Source organism: Buteo buteo, chromosome 9, assembly GCF_964188355.1.
Source record: "Buteo buteo chromosome 9, bButBut1.hap1.1, whole genome shotgun sequence".
NCBI lineage: Eukaryota > Metazoa > Chordata > Aves > Accipitriformes > Accipitridae > Buteo > Buteo buteo.
Window position 1 is genome coordinate 1,598,099 of NC_134179.1, and position 15,809 is coordinate 1,613,907.

Here is a 15,809-nt window from a genome sequence, read left to right on the forward strand (position 1 = left end):
GGATCTGCGGGTCGGTGGTCCCTGCGTGCTCGGTCCCACTCGCCGGAGGATGCAGGGGCGCAAGCGGGGCTGCAAAAGCAGCCTTTTCCCCGCCGCAGGGACGCGGGGCAGCCCTGACGGAGCTGCTAGGTGGGGAGCAGCGCTAGGCGTGCTCCAGGCACCCCCTCTGCTGAGAACAGGGGGTCCCCGAAACCCCTGTGGGGTCACTGGGCACCACCCTCGCCCCGGTGCAGGGGGTGGGAAGCCATCCCAGAGCAGCAGGTACCTGAAGGTCACCCTCCTGAGTCCTGTAGCGGCTTGGGGTAGCCCTGGAGCTGGGTGGAGGGGCTTGGGGACCCCCCCTGTGGGTTTCAGGGTGGGGGAGACCCATCCCTGGGGTGATACCCTCGGCAGAGCCACGTGGCCGGGGACGGGCATCATCTCCGCTACGGCCCTCCCGGTAGTCCTGGTCCTCCAGCTAACGCCAATGCCGGGGTCCAGGGATGGGATCAGCCACAGTTTCTTCCTTCGCCCCCTCGCAGGTGCCCTCGGCTCGAGGGAGGAGCCCGAGTTCGTGACCGCTCGCGCTGGCGAGAGCGTGATCCTGGGATGCGACGTGATCCACCCGCTCACGGGGCAGCCCCCTCCCTATGTCGTGGAGTGGTTCAAGTTCGGCGTCCCCATACCCATCTTCATCAAGTTTGGGTTTTACCCTCCCCATGTCGACCCGGAGTATGCCGGTGAGTCCGGGGGGCGTGGGTGGGTACGAGGGGGACGTGCCGGGTCCCGGTTTCGGCACAGCCTGGGATGCACAGCTCCGCTCCATCCGCTCCTCCGTCGGAAACCGCGCGGGGCTCTGCCTCTCGTTGCTCGCTTTCCACCCAGTTGGTTTTAATTAAGCAGCAGTGCTAAGAAGCCAGCTGGGCTGCGTGGGACGGGAGCAAGCAAGGCAGAGAAACCCAGGGTGATGCGTGGTGGCGGCGGCTGCTGCTGCTGCCGCTGCACCCCGGAGCAGCTGTGAGCCTGAGGGGGGGATGCTGGGGTGCTGGGGGGATGGAGCCGGGGCCACGTGCTGGGTGGAGGTGGCAAGTTGGAGCTGCAGAGGCCACGTGGCAGCTCGCCAACGTGCCACCTGCCCCACGTGGCCGGTGGCTTCTGGTGGGGTGTCTGGGCTGGGGACCAGCCCCGAGTGGAGGAGTGCGAGTGGCGCGGTGGGACAGACCCGTTTCCATATGCCATTCCCTGGGGAGCACCATCCTGAGGACCTTCCCTGGGTCTTGCTTCCAGGCTCTGTGGGGCTTCCTCCACCGAAATTGCTCCCCTGGGAAATCCTGCAGCAGGGAGGATGCCAGCACCTGAGCCTGGGCTGAGCCCTGCCAAACTCAGCTCATGCTTGAGCAATGCTGGATCCCAGTGACTGCCGGGCTGGGGTGTGGGTTCTGGCTGCTTTGCTGCCAGCCCCAGTTTCCCAGGCTGTGCACGGGGTCAGCCCGGGCCCACCCTGCTTTTTTGGGAGGCTCCCAGACCGCGGATAAGCTTTGGGGCGCGCCTGCTTGCCGGCCGTACCGCCGCCAGCCCCCGGATGGGAGCAGGAGGCCGGCATCGCTGCCCGCAGCCGCCGCTCGAGGCACCTTGCCCGACCACCGCAGCTCGCTCTGCCCTCCCCAGATGGGGGAACGTGTGGCCGGCCGGCTGCGACCAGCCCCAAAATCGGGGATGGTGGGATGCTGCCCGGTCCCAAAGGTGCTCCAGCCGCTCGGTGCCTGCACCGGGCTGGGGCGTCCCTTGCAGCGATGCTCTGGGGGGACTGGTCTGGTTCTGGTGGTGGGGGGGGGGGGGTCACCGCGTGGGGCTGGGGGCTGCCGAGCCGACGGCTGTGCTCTCCCCGCAGGCCGGGCCAGCCTGCACGACAAAGCCTCCCTGCGCATTGAGCAGGTCCGCTCCGAGGACCAGGGCTGGTACGAGTGCAAAGTGCTCATGCTGGACCAGCAGTACGACACCTTCCACAACGGCAGCTGGGTCCACCTCACGGTCAACGGTGAGCCCAGCGCGGCGCGGGGGGGCTCGCGGCATCGCCGTGGGGTCGCGTCTGGTGCCGAGACGGGTTTCCCTTTGATTTCGGATGGACGCCGGACCTCGGCGGGATCTGCGCCTTGCGGGCGAGCGAGCCTGAAGCCATCCAGGCTGGCTGCTCCAGCCGGGGTGTGACTTAAAAAGGGACAAACTTTTATTAGGGGTTGCGCAGTTTTAATTACGCGGAGTTTGTTTGAAGGAGAGACATCAAGAAACAGGGCTGGGAACGAGCGTCCTCTTAACAAACAGATCAGGAAATCAAATCTTTGTTTTCTTGAAATTCAGATTTACTCAAATTACTTTTTCATTTTATTAAGGCTGCATATTAAACTAATTAGCAAACTGTCGTTCTCCACATCAGGAGAGGTCTTTATTTTTAGCCCAGCAGCAGGGCTGTGCCTCTCCTGCTGCAGCAGGGTGGTTGGAGAAGAGATGTGGGCACCGGCAGCTCCTCGCTGGTCTTGCCTGACCTTGAGCAATTAATTTAACCTTTCCTGGGGACGGCTGGGCTGCGGCACGGAGCAGAGCCACCTAATTGAGCCCAATTAGCGAGCGGAAGCTTTGCAAGCAGGGCCGTGCAGCACACCAGCCCCATCCCTGCCTGCCACCCTGCCTTGCCGCTGCCTGCCCTCCTCCTGCCTGCTAACGAGCTCGGAGGGCTTGGGAAGGAGGGAGAGAGGGAAGCAAGAGCAGGAGGAGGAGGAGGATGGTGCCTGTTTCACTCCACGGTGCGCATGGATCCTGCAAACTGCTGGCCCGAGGGGCTGGAAGTGGCCACTGGTGCCCCAGGTGCCCTGTCCCTCCCCAGGCTCGACCCCCCGTGCAAAATGGGGCGCTTTTGAGGTTTTAAAGCGGCACGGGGCACGCAGGGGCTTAATAACAAAATAATAACTGTAATCCTCCGGTCCGAGGAATTGCTTTCAAGGGGAAGGCTGTGGCTTTCCCCCGGCTCATTACAATGCTTAATTTTCTTAGGGGAAAATAAAAATCATTTGGGGAGAAACAAAATATAATTCTTTTTTTCCCCGGGCAGATTAAATTGCCAACCTGTCTTCCTCGAAAGTGGGCTTTAACAACTGCTGGTAATTAGGGGCGGGCTGTAATCCTGCCAGCCTCTTTAATCAGGAAGGAGCCTTTCGATCTGCACTGCGGTGTTTTCCCATGTTTTGACAATAGCAAGTTAATGTGCAATGGGGGGGACGACATGGTGCTGTGCCCTGGAGCTGGTGGGGGGGGAGAGGGGACAGGGCTGGGGTGCGATGTGGCCCGGAGGGGACGCCCTCGGTGGGTGTCCCTGGGGACAGCCCCCCCCGGGACAGCCGCTGTCGTCCCCCTCCCTGCAGCCCCGTTTGCCTTTGGGGTGGTCCCAGCCCCGCCGCGGGGATGTGCGGCGTGTCCCCCATTTCCAGGCGGCAGCCCCCCGTCTCTGTCCCCCTGCCCACCCCCCTTTGAGACCCACAGCAGCCACGTGTGAAACGGGGGGGGTCACCACCGTCTCCCCCCTTGCCCCACAGCTCCCCCCACTTTCACGGAGACGCCGCCGCAGTACGTAGAAGCGAAGGAAGGCAGCAGCGTCACCTTGACCTGCATGGCGTTCGGGAACCCCAAGCCCATCGTCACCTGGCTGAAAGAGGGAGAACTTTTGGGTGCCAATGGCAAGTACCAGGTAGGTGGGCGGCGGGGGCTGCCGCGGGGGGCTCCCGGGCTCCCCGCCGGCGGGGACGGTATCGATGGGACCACGGCGGCGGCAGCTCTGCCGTGCCTGGAGCCGGCTGTGCTTTCTCAGCACTTCTTGCTGAGATGCCCGTTCCTCCCCCCGCCCATCCATCTCTGCAGCCTCTAATGCTGCCCCCCCCCACCCCCCCCCCAGCGTTTAAGGCACCCGAGCTGCTCCCTGGGAATGCTTGTCCTCCGGCCAGGCGCTGCGCTGGGTCCCTGAGATGGGGTGGGGGCTGTAGCCTGGAGAACGGGATGGGTGCTGTGGGGCTGGGGCAGCGGGAGGTTTGGGCAAGGAGGATTTTTCCCATCCCCCCCCCCCCGGACCCTTTTTGCATCCCAGAGTCTCCCGGGCAGAGATTCCCCCCTGAGCTGTAATTGGCAAATCAGGCATTGGAATCAGCGCAGGCACTAATGAGAGTAATTAGGAATCATTTGTTACTAATTGAAATAGAAGGATGAGGCAGAATGGGGGGGGGGGGGGGTGGGAAGCCTGGCTGGGAGCAGGGCTCCCGGTGCATGGGGGGGCTGCTACCCCGGGGGTGACCGTCCCTCGCCTGTCCTTCCTTGGCTGTGTCCCTGGGGAGGAATTTGGCCGCTCCTCTTGCAGCTGCGAGGTGGCCCCACAGGGAGGACGGCGACCGAGCCGGGGTCTCCCCCTGGTACCCCCACCCCAGGGGTGGAGGGGGTCCCTCGGGAGCAGGGGATGCTCCGGCGAGGCATCCCGCTCCTTGTGAAGCGCTGATGGTGCCGGGGCGCTTGGCAGAAGCGCTTTGGAGTCTGCCGCCTGCCAGTCACTTCTGCGGGAGATGAATATGTTGTGAGGGTTATTTATTTATTTTATTATTTATTTTTTTTCCCTTCCCCTTGGCGTCGAGCAGAAACGCGTGTGTTGGTTTATTAATATCCGAAGTCTTGCAGAGCGGGGAAACCCGTTTCTCATCGGGCCCTAAAAGCGCTGGCAGCTCTCCACTCTGGGAAGAGCCGATGGAGGGAGGGTGCTGAGCTGGGGCTAGGGTTCACCCCCCTGCCCCTGGGGTCCCTGCCCGCGCTCCAGGGTCTTCCCTTGTCATTCCCAGGTGAGCGACGGGAGCCTGACGGTGCTCTCCGTCAGCCGGGAAGACAGGGGTGCCTACACCTGCCGGGCGTACAGCATCCAGGGAGAGGCTGTGCACACCACGCGCCTGCTCGTTCAAGGTGAGATCTTCCACCCGAGCCCCCTCCGGCTCATCCTCAGCCACTGGCAACCCCGGGGGGCTGGGAATGGGCTCCGTGGGGGGAACTCGGTGGGCTGTGGTGCCGCCTCGAAGGGAACCGCAAGCCTTGCGGGCTCGGCATCGTGCCGGCTGCCCTGTGGCTCCGCATCCTGTTTGTAGGACGGAGGAATCCACTTAATTGGGGCAACCGCGGTGGCCGTGCCGATGAACATCTGGGCCCCGGTGGCAGCTTGGTTTTGTTCGGGAAGCGGGGAGAAGATTGAGGCTGTCACAAAGCGCCTTGTCAGATAGCGGTGATGTATGGCAGGCCTCCCGCTCCTTGCTCCCTCTTTTATTAAATAAATCTTTAATTAGGTCAACAGCTACTGGCAGAGAGAGGAGCGTGGGGTGTCATCTGCTCCGCTTTCACCGTGTCGGCGAGCTGTGGATGCTCGCTGCCTGCTCCTGGCAGTTTGCTGTTTTCCCCCTGCGTTTTTCCCCATGGGTGATGTGATCCTGGAGATGTGCTCGGGATGAAGGGAGGTGTGAGCTCGTGTGCCCTGGGAGCAGCAGAGCCGTGCGCCACGGGCCCCCTCCCCAAAGCTTCAGAGATTAGGGGAAAGGGTTGGGAATAACAGAGCCACCGTGCCCCTCGAGGTCAGCCTCTGCACCCTGTGGTCCTGGGGGATCGGGGCCAGCTCTACCCCAGAGCCCTCCAGCAGCTCCCAGCCAACGATGCTGCGATGGAGCTGAGCCCGAGCAACCTTTGTGGGGATGCCTGTGCTGGTGGGGGTGACGTTTTTCTCTCCCCCCCTCCAGGACCTCCCTTCATCGTTTCCCCTCCGGAGAACATCACGGTCAACATCTCCCAGGATGCGCTCTTCACCTGCCAGGCCGAGGCGTACCCCGGGAACCTCACCTACCTGTGGTACTGGGAGGAGGAGAACGTCTACTTCAAGAAGTGAGTTTGCAGCTGGCGTGTCCTCCTCCTGCTCCCAGATCGTCCTGGGACCACCAATGGCGTGGGCATTGCCCCCCGGGTCTCCCCACGATCCTTCTCCCCTCTTCTCTTGCAGCGACCTGAAGTTGAGGGTGCGGATCCTGATCGATGGGACGCTGATCATTTTCCGTGTCAAGCCAGAGGATGCTGGAAAATACACCTGTATCCCCAGCAACAGCCTGGGCCGCTCACCATCAGCCTCTGCCTACCTGACGGTGCAGTGTGAGTGCGGGCAGCGGAGCCTGATCCTGAGGGGTGGGGTTGGGATTGATAATTCCTGACTCTGAGGCAGCCCCAGAGGTTCTGTCGTCCCGGTACGATGCTAGGCGGCTCGGGTTGACGTGACAGCAGCCTTTGGATGAGCATGCAATCATCCTCATCCTCTCAGGCTGAGAGCATCCCACGTGTGCTCCTAGGGTGCGGGCAACAAGCAAGCAAGTAGCCTGAGCACCCTGGGTACCACTGCTTGGCTGGGACGGGTGTCCACCTTTCATACAAGTGCATTTTGTCTAGGTGGGCATCTTCCCACCGCTGCTGCTGGCACGCTGTCTTCATCATTGTGTTGGGCAGGGAAACATGGGATCAGGGCTCTTGCTCTCTGCCTACTCGTGTTTTTTGATGTTTATTATGGGGGCTTGTTCCCGCGGCGTGGTTTTTCTGTGAGCTTGGTAGCTTTGCGCGTCATATTTTTCAGGCGGTAACTGATCTAAACAAGCCGAGGAGAAGGGGCTGTAGCAGGAGCGTTGCTTCCCACGCTTGTTCTCTCTGGCTCCCCAGGCGGTAATGGGTAGTGTGCCACCGGCGTCCTGTGGCATTCGACAGTAATGGCCTCAATTGCTGCCGCTCGCAATTGCAATATTGCTCTGCTGTAAAAGACTGCAATGGTTTTATTTTATAATGAAAGACAGGCTTGTGCAAAGTGGCCTCGCGACTTGCGTTTTGAAGGCTGCCTTAGAGCTGCCGCCTGTAGACCCAGCGCTGGTTAGTGGGAAGCCCCACGCTGGCAGGGAGCCGCTATGAGAAGGGCTGGGACGTCCCGTCGTTTCCCTGTGGGGATGGATGAAGGGGCAGGGGGACGGTGCGACTGGGGCCGTGCCCAGGCAGAGGCGTGATTCGGGGCTTGGATGTGGCCGGCTGGGCAGCTCTTGGGAAAACATGCAGCCTCAGGCCATTAAATCTGCCCTGCCGCTAATCCAGGACCACTCGTCAAGGCTGATAGCTGTTAAAAATAGCTCTAATGGCAGGAAAACTGGCGTTTGGACAATCTGCCGGTCAGACGGCCCTGCGAGGCTTTGGTGCAAGGAGGTGTGCTTGGCTTTTTGTGCTGCAAGCCCCTTTCCTCCGGAGCAAACCTTCTGATTTGTAGGGGGGCCGATGCCTGGGGAGGGAGGCTTCCCACCCACCGAAGCAGCTGCCGGATGGGGACACGGCTCTGGGTCATTAGTGAGCCGGGCTGGCCCCCAGCCAGTGACCTAGTAGTGAAAGGCTCGATCCCATTACCCTCTCCCACGCCGCCAGAGCCCTTGATTACATTTCCTAAGAGGTGGAGTTAAGCGGAAGGGGGGGTAAAGCCTGCTCCATATGCGGTGCTTGGCAATCTGGGTTATGGTGCCATTGCCGGGGGCGGATGGTTTCAGGGAGCGGTTGGGGTTACGTGTTTCGGCAGGGAGGGAGCAGAGCTCCCAAACTCGGTAGCTTTTGCCCCAAGAAAGCAATAAGGAGAGGGCACCCCCGCACCCTCCATCCCTTCCTTCAAAACAGCTTACCTTTAACCCCAGCTTTGCGTTTTTGCATTAGCAGCGCAGGGAAGCTGCTCCCCCCCCCCAAAAATGCATTCATTCCTTAATGCAGCGTAAGCCCCATCAGGATTTTCCCATAACCTCACGCTGCCGGTGTCTAGACGAGATTGTAGAAATACTCGCTCTTCTTATTAAAAGTAACTTTTTTTAAAAAAGCTTCTTATTAAAGAAAGTCTAGATTCTCTCCAACCCACTCACACTTAATTAAAAAGCTCTTAGAAGCACTGTTAATGACACATTCTAGACTGGAGGATTGTGAGACGCCTCTCTGTGTGGGTGGTGCGGCGTGGGGGGGGTTAGGTATGTATTTTGAGCTTTTTGCATCCTGTTGGAAAGGGTGGAAGTGCCTGATGCTCAACGCAACCCAGCCTCGATGAGGCACGAGCTGCGAGTACAAACAGGAGGTAAAGGGCTCATGGCAGCCTGGCCACGGATCCCTTCTCCCATCTCGTTGCTGCAGTTGGTGTGTTTTAAGGCTTGGGAGTTGAAATAATAGTTTTTATTGCTGCTGTGCAAAGCCAGGCTGCGGGGCAGGCGGGCGGCTTGCGGGGTATGCATCGCACCTTGCACATGCGCTGCAGGCTGAGTGTGATGGAGCAGCTTGGGCTTCAGCAGGACACAGGTCGGTGGGGATGTTGGAGCAGGCGTATTTAATGTTTCTTCTTAAATGCAGCTTTTAATGAGCCCCAGGTAGGAACACCCTGGGCATGAGTAAAGCCTCCCGGAAATGCCAGGTATTATAGTGGATTTGTGTGTAGCAAGCCTAGAGATAACAGCCTGTGGGAGCCAAGGTGGTGTTTGGGTTTGGAATTCATTATAAAAGCGATGTAGATCCTCTGAAGCCAGGTGGTGGGGGAGAGACAGGCTCTTTCCCCGTGCTAACGCGGTGCTGCTGCTCTCCCAGATCCTGCCCGCGTGGTGAACATGCCCCCCGTCATCTATGTTCCCATCGGGATACATGGATACATCCGCTGCCCGGTCGAGGCAGAGCCCCCGGTCACGCTGGTCAAGTGGAACAAAGACGGACGTCCCCTGCGAATCGAGAAGGTAACAAAACCCCTGGGGAGGGATGCGTGGGGGCACAGAGGGGGTTCAGACCCTTGTGTCCTCTGCAGATGCCAGTGAGCATCACCAGGCGCCCTGCGGGTCCAGCCTGCCCGTCAGGAGAGAAGCAGCCCCGTGGGTGGGATGATGCTGTGCTTCCTTATCAGCTGTGGGCAGAGTTAATTCAGGCTCTTGTCTGGAGCCCTGGGCGCCTGTAGGCGCACTGTCTGCATCTCCCAGACCTAATGCCTGCTTCCCTCTAAAGTCACCTCCTGATGGCCCTGGGTTTTTTTTCCAATGGCAACTGATAGTTAAAAGACCCTTTTAACAAGTCTCTGTCTTCCTATAATCGTGGTTTGATAGTCTGAGCAAGGATATTAGCCATTAAATATTTAAAGAAAACGCTCAGTATTTTAAATTTTTGCTTAAATATTAACGATCCAAAGTTTTAATTCCATTTAAACCTGTTGCTGCTGTGGGTTCCTGGTCCTTGGTGCCCTCAGCCCCTCGGGTGGAGTTGTCTCCTTGGTGCCACCAGGATGAGTTTTACTTGGGGTGTGATAGATTCTGATGTTAAATCTTTTGGGCTACTTGAAGAAGCCTGGCTGTGTGTAGGGAGGAGGGCAGCTGCAAGATAAACCTGCATGTTGTGGGGTGCATACAGAGCAGGGGAACCCTTCCCGGGAGGGCTGCGTTTGGACGGGCTGATCTTGCCCATGTTTCCTCTCTCTGCAGTTGAGGAGATGGCTTGGATACTGGGAATTGAATTGGGCATCGTCCGGGGACGTGACAGCCACCCTTGGCATAGGCGGGGGGCTTGGCCGAAGGGAGAATAATAAGCTGTGGTGGGTGTAGGATAAGTCAGCTCTCTCTTGCTCACTGCTGCAGTATTCTGGCTGGAACCTGCTGGAAGACGGGTCGATCCGGATAGAGGAGGCAACCGAAGATGCTCTCGGCACTTACACCTGTGTGCCTTATAACGCCCTGGGTACGATGGGCCAGTCTCCCCCTGCCCGACTGGTACTGAAGGTAACTTGCTTGCTAAAATCCTTGCTCTGCAGCTGGCGTATTTGCTGTGAGTTGTGTCCTCTTGTGCCAAGAAGAGCTCCCGTGGTTGTGCGGGGTGCTGGAGCCCCGGGCTAGGCGGCATGAATGCATGTATGCACTCTGCAGTTAGGCTTTTTTAATGTAGATTTTGCAAAGTGCTTGTCGCTCATTCTGCCTTCCTGTTCGGCACAGAGCTGCAGGGGTGGATGAGGTGGTGTTTTTTTCTCTCCGTGCTGCTTATTTGGTTGGTTGTTAATTCTGTGCAGAAATTCAGGTTTTACTTTGCTTTTCTGAGCCCTTCTCTATGAAGAGAGCTCAAGAAGGGCTCTGTGCCCCCAAACCTGTCCGCTTTTCCACCTACATTACTCACCTGAGCAAAAACCTGTCACCTTTTGCTCTGAGCCTTGTCTCTTACCTGTGCTGAGAAAGGCGAACACGGGCCCTCGCGAGCATCCTTGAAGGGGAACAGCAGAGGCTTGAGCACGAAGGTGCATCTGTGCTGCAGGTGGAGGTGTGCTTCCCACCAGGACAGGCAAACCCTGAGTGTACCCTGCCTGGCATATCTGGAAATAACCTGCCGGAGCAGGGACATGGGTTTTGGCATGGGCTGGGCCACAGCCGGTGTATGATGAGTATAAGGGCTTGGGTAGCGCTGGACCGGGGTAGGTTGGGGAAACGTGTCCCTGGGATGGCCTTTTTTGCCAGCAAAATACAGCCCTGTTGACCTGGGCTTGGGTTCACGGAGGATTTTAATAAATGGATGATTTGAGCTCTAGAGATGCTCCACGTGGTCTTGCTGCGTGCAGAGCCCGAGGCGTGCTGGGCTCCCAGTGCAGTTCCCGGTGTTGGGGTGGGAGCGGCTGCCTCTTCCTTCCCTGAACAAAAAGTCCTGTGCTTGTGAGCGGCGGTGATTCATGGTGTGTCGCTAAGGTTGACGTGATAACGCTTTCTGTATCATAGACACATCCGCTAAGGCGGCTGCGGAGTTGATGAAATCGGGTTGATGTCTGATGCGATGTGGGTAGTTTTTTTCCTGTTTACCTCCTTAAAAAGGATGCCCTAGTGCAGCGGCTCTTCGAAGAAAACTTCCCTCCGGGTATATAATTTGGTGTACTGTAGAGCCTCCATAGTGCACACTCTCTGCTGCGGCTTTCCTTGCAATGTCTCGACTTTACCTGAACCGGTGGTTCATTTGTTTTGGAAAAGGGCTGGGTTTGGTGGTGGGGAGCCGCTCGTGCGTGGTGGGAGTAGGCGCGGGTTGACGCTCCTTGCTTTTTCCCTCGGCTGCAGGACCCCCCCTATTTCACGGTGCTACCAGGCTGGGAGTACAGACAGGAGGCAGGGAGGGAGCTGTTGATTCCTTGCGCTGCTGCCGGAGACCCCTTTCCCATCATCGCCTGGAGAAAGGTACCCGGCCTGCCAGACAAATCTGCAGTGCCTTTGGCTTTTGGTGAATATTGCAGACAGAGAAGCCACACTCTGTCCCGGTAAGAACAAACTGCAGGTACAGCTGCTTCGCTTTGGGCTGAGCCACTGCCGTCCTGTCCCGCAGGTGGGTGGGGGAAGCCCGGCTTGTGGCCACCGAGTACTTTAATCCCGTGAAACCATCATGGCAGCATCTGCAAGGCTGAGCGCTGCCCCCACCCCAGCCCCCCTCCTCTTCCTCGCCAGCGCTGCCCGCAGGACGCCCTCCTCCTTGCCTGCCTGCGAGGTGGTCGCCGGCAGGTCGTGGCAGCCCCGGCGATGCCGTTCTCGTGGCGTGGACCTCCCGCGGTGGGAGGGGACATGCCACCGGAGCGTGTCCGGGGGGTCTCTTGGCTGTGTTTCGGCAAGGGGCTGGACCGGTCGGCAGCTGCTTTGCTGCCCCGTGACTTCGAAGACCCTGGGAAGAAGCTGGTTTAATGATGCTGGACGTAATGATTTCATGATGTCCCTTTCTGTAGAGCAGGGTAGGATCCGGCATGGTGGCACAGCCTGGGAGCAAACAGGGCTTTCCAGTCCTCCTCCAGCCTTCCCTTCGCTTCCCACCTTCACTGCTCCCGTAGGAAAGCCACCATGCAGGGGACCTCCTGGGCTCTTTGTTCCCCTGTCAGGATCTTCTCTCCAAGCTTCCCATCCCCTTCTTAGGGCTCCTGAGAGTGAGCGGGGTCCCTGCGTTGCCCAGTGGGCACCATCCTCAATCCTTGTGGTGTTAGATGCTGGATCTCTTTGAGTTCCTTTTACTAGCATGAGGAGGACCATGACTTGCACAGATTGCAAGTGACCTGTTGCCTGTTTAGTCTTTTTCTCCATCTTATTTTTCTCCCCCCCCTCCCCATTTTTATTCAGGTTTCTTTTGAACCCCTCTTGTGCCTTTTGGCGGTCCTCCTCATCTCATGACTCTGGGCTTATCCCCCCGCTGACTCCAGTCAGGGCTGGCTTGGGCTGGGCTTAGTTTCCCAGTGGCAGAAGCAAGCTCCCTCGCTCCCCGTCAGCCCACCAGCGCTGACCAGTCTCTTGAAAGACTCCTGACAACTTGGGCTTGGCACCGGTAACCCCACGTGCCCATCCGCTCCTCTGCTCATCCTGCGTGGCATCGAACCGTGGGTCCTGGTGTCAATCAGTTGAGACCCCTGCGTGAAGAACGGCTGAAGAGGACTCAGGACAACATGGGATTTGCACAACTTTGGCTGATGGGCGTAGATATGAGTTGTTACAAGCTCCATTTTTCCACTCGGCTTTGAGAGCTCCCGGGCACCTCCACGCACGCCATCGTCCCGTGTCCCTGTGGGGCCCTTGCTGCCCAAACCTCTGATGTGAAGGGTGCTGCCTCTCCTCTGCCGCTGGCTGAGGGGCAGTTTGGGCATCTCCTGGGGCAGGCGGTGCCTTCCCTGGCCCGGGAGGGTGTTTGCCGGGGTGGCCAGTACACCTCCCTCCACAGCGGTTTCAGCTTTGGATGCCGGAGGTTGAGTCCCGGCGCAGGGCTCGGTGTCCGTGTGAGTGCTGTGGGCTTTTCCGCTTGTGTGTGAGTGCTGAGCATCAGCCTCCCTGACGCGTGCCTCTTGCGTTGCCCCGCCAGGTCCTCTCGAAAACGGGGGAACCGGCTGCCTTGCCGCGACCGGAGAGACCAGATCCCTTGCCGGTGGCCGGCGGTGTCCCCTGGGCCGCGCAGGTAGCTTAGTGACCCCACTGCCGCCTCACCCTGCCCCGCAACCCGCTTCTGAGTCGTGTTTTTTTTCTCTCTTTGCCCGGCTCCCCCCTGCTCCTTGCCCAAGGTAGGGAAGCCCAGCAGGAGCAAGCACAACACGCTGCCCGGTGGCACCCTGCAGATCCGCTCCCTCGGCAAGGACGACCATGGCGAGTGGGAGTGCGTCGCCACCAACATCGTCGCAAGCATTACTGCCAGCACCCACCTTACCGTCGTAGGTACGGGCAGGGCAGGGGACGGGTCCTTGGGGGATGGCCAGCGGCGGGTGCCTGGGTAGAGTCCCCCCAGGCAGTGTGTCGGTAAGGCAGGAGATGGGGATGCTCCCTGCGAAGAGCAGCGTCTCCTTTAAATGTTACTGACTGGTGGAGCTGCCTTTTTCTGCTCTGTTATTTTGGCCACCTGTGGACGCAGCTGTCCTGCTGCTATTTCTAGCAGAAATTCCAGGTGGCTTTTGCTTGGTGCAAGAGGAGTCCCTTCGAACCAAGGCTGGGAGCAGACTCCTTCCAGCCCCCTTGCCTTTGCTGGCTAGTGCATGGTCTTGCTCCTCTTTAACCCATCCCTCTCTCTCTGCAGGCACAAGCCCTCATGCCCCGACCGGCGTGCACGTTGTGGTCGCTATGACCTCTGCCAATGTCTCCTGGGAGCCCGGCTACGACGGTGGATACGAGCAGACTTTCTCAGTTTGGTACGGCCCTCTGTGAGTCATCCCGGCATGCTTTGCTCTCTGCTTCTTTTCTTTCCTAGCCGACCCGAGCTTCGAGCAGCCGGCGGGGAGGAGGGTGGTGAGGGTGGTGTGCCCAGCTCTGTGCCTGCGGGTGGGTATTAAAGGGCTGAGCTCCCGTTTGGTGCCTCGGAGAGATGGGTGGTGGTGGGATCATGTAGTTCCTGTATTTCCTCTCCCTTCTGTGCTAGCCAGTACCTCCGTCTGCCCCAGCAGGTTTTATTCTGCTTGTGGTACAAGGGAGACGCTTACCATTCATGTAACTTTGCCTCTGGCATCTAATTTCAAGATAAACTGTTTATGAAGCTTAACAGCCAGGGAGAGGATGGAAAATGCAACCTTTATGGAGTGCGTCCCGGAAGAGCTGTGACTAAGCAGAAATGATCTCTCCTTGCTCTGCGGCTCCCTGGAGGTGGTTAAATCCCAGCTGAGTTCACAACCAGCCACTGTGAGATGCTGGCCGGGTCTGAGCCTCTTAGGGCTTTGCTCCCATCGCTCCTGTGCCAGCCTGCGCTACCCGGTACCCAAAGCCAGTGGGTGCGTCCTGCCTTCCCGCAATGGGGCTGGGCTCGTCCCTGCAGGCTTTCCCCCAGGGCAGGGGAGGGTGAAATTTAGCTGCAGCGAGGTTGGGGTTTTCTGTGGGCTCTGCACTTGCTCTTGTCCTGTTCCTCTTCTGAAGAGCTGTCCTTGCAAACGTGGAGGGGATGACGCCATCCCTTCCCAGGCTCGGGCTGGCATTCTTCAGCCTTTGTTCTGGCTCTCTCTTTCCTTCCTTGCCTTAATTTGCCCCGATGGAGACTGCCGATAGCGTGGACGCTGCCTGTAATGATTTCTGCTGTGCTCCAGCCCGAGGCTGGACACTTGCGGGGTGGGGCTGGACAGTCTGTCGGGAGATGGAAAGAAGGAATGGAGCGAGCAGAGGGGAAAAATGAGGGAGCGAGCAGAGCGGTGCAGACCTCGCTCTGATGAAAAAGTCTTTGGGAAGGAGTGGTTAAACCTCTCTGCTCTGGAGACATGGCTCACCTTGGAGGGAGGTGGCAGCCGCTGCTGCTCTTGCTCTGCAGCCTGCTGCTGGGTTCCTGCCTCCTCAAGGCTCTTCCAGACCCCACACCGGGGAGAGCAGCCAGCAGCAGGGAAGGATGTTTGCTCTAAGCTTGCCTTAGGTAATTTACAGGGTGCTGTGGGGACCTGGGGTAGGCAGACAGAGACCTGTTCTTGCCCTGACTGTACGGTGTGAGCCCTGGAGGCTGTGGGGCCAGGGATGCTAGCCATCCATGTGTTTTCCTCCCTGCTGTGGCTATGGGATGCTCAAGCAAAACATGGCTTCGCCTCCTGTGGAGTTCATGCTCTCCTCCCGCTTCTGCCGTTGTTGATGCTGGAAATGCAAACCCTGCTCCCCAGGGATGGCCAGGGCCACCGCAGCATCCCACCTGCGTACACGCTCTCCCTCGGCAAGGGTGGTCTCCCGTCCCCGCGCTGCATTTACCCTCCGTTCTCCCCACCCTCAGCCCCTTTGCCATTGCGTGCCTGCCCGCAGCAGCGCTGGGGAGAAGGGATGCGAATGTGGTGGGGTTAAATGCTGCAAGGAAAACCTGCTCTGGGTGACGGGCTGCTCCGCTGCCCTCCATGCCTCCACTGTGGCGGCGAGGGATCCTGGCAGCTGTAGTCCCAGCCGGAGCCACGGTGATACAGAGGCTTTCCTGCCCGCAGCCGCTCGGTTTGGTGGAGGCACGGTGCACGTGCATGGCTCTCTGCCGACTCGCTTGTTTCCATAGCTTGCTGCTGCTTTTCCTGCCTCACCTTTTGCTCCCTTTACAGCGGCATTGTTTGTCTTCGCTCCATCTTTTACTTTCTACGCGATGGATTTACCTGGCTGTATGCCAGTGGCTACAGATATGCCCACTTACCTATGCAGAATAGACTGTCTGCAGTAATCCTTCCCAAATCCTCTGCGGACACCACTGAAACCTGCAGCCAAGGGCTGGGACTTCCTAGAGCATCTCTCTAACGTGGGCATTGATACTTGCAATATCGTTGCAGCGCAGTG

The 15,809-nt window shown here is 59.0% G+C and overlaps 1 protein-coding gene across 1 annotated transcript in view; it reads left to right on the forward strand.

Annotated features, from left to right (window-relative positions):
• IGSF9B (immunoglobulin superfamily member 9B) overlaps nucleotides 1-15,809 on the forward strand; it is a 39,996-nt gene that overhangs the window by 7,299 nt on the left and 16,888 nt on the right. Inside the window, exons 2-12 of the mRNA XM_075036708.1 lie at nucleotides 522-719; nucleotides 1,871-2,017; nucleotides 3,567-3,718; nucleotides 4,848-4,965; nucleotides 5,784-5,925; nucleotides 6,041-6,186; nucleotides 8,668-8,810; nucleotides 9,696-9,836; nucleotides 11,145-11,261; nucleotides 13,109-13,259; nucleotides 13,615-13,726. Coding sequence (XP_074892809.1) covers nucleotides 522-719; nucleotides 1,871-2,017; nucleotides 3,567-3,718; nucleotides 4,848-4,965; nucleotides 5,784-5,925; nucleotides 6,041-6,186; nucleotides 8,668-8,810; nucleotides 9,696-9,836; nucleotides 11,145-11,261; nucleotides 13,109-13,259; nucleotides 13,615-13,726 — 1,567 coding nt within the window. The remainder of the gene's footprint in view (nucleotides 1-521; nucleotides 720-1,870; nucleotides 2,018-3,566; nucleotides 3,719-4,847; nucleotides 4,966-5,783; nucleotides 5,926-6,040; nucleotides 6,187-8,667; nucleotides 8,811-9,695; nucleotides 9,837-11,144; nucleotides 11,262-13,108; nucleotides 13,260-13,614; nucleotides 13,727-15,809) is intronic.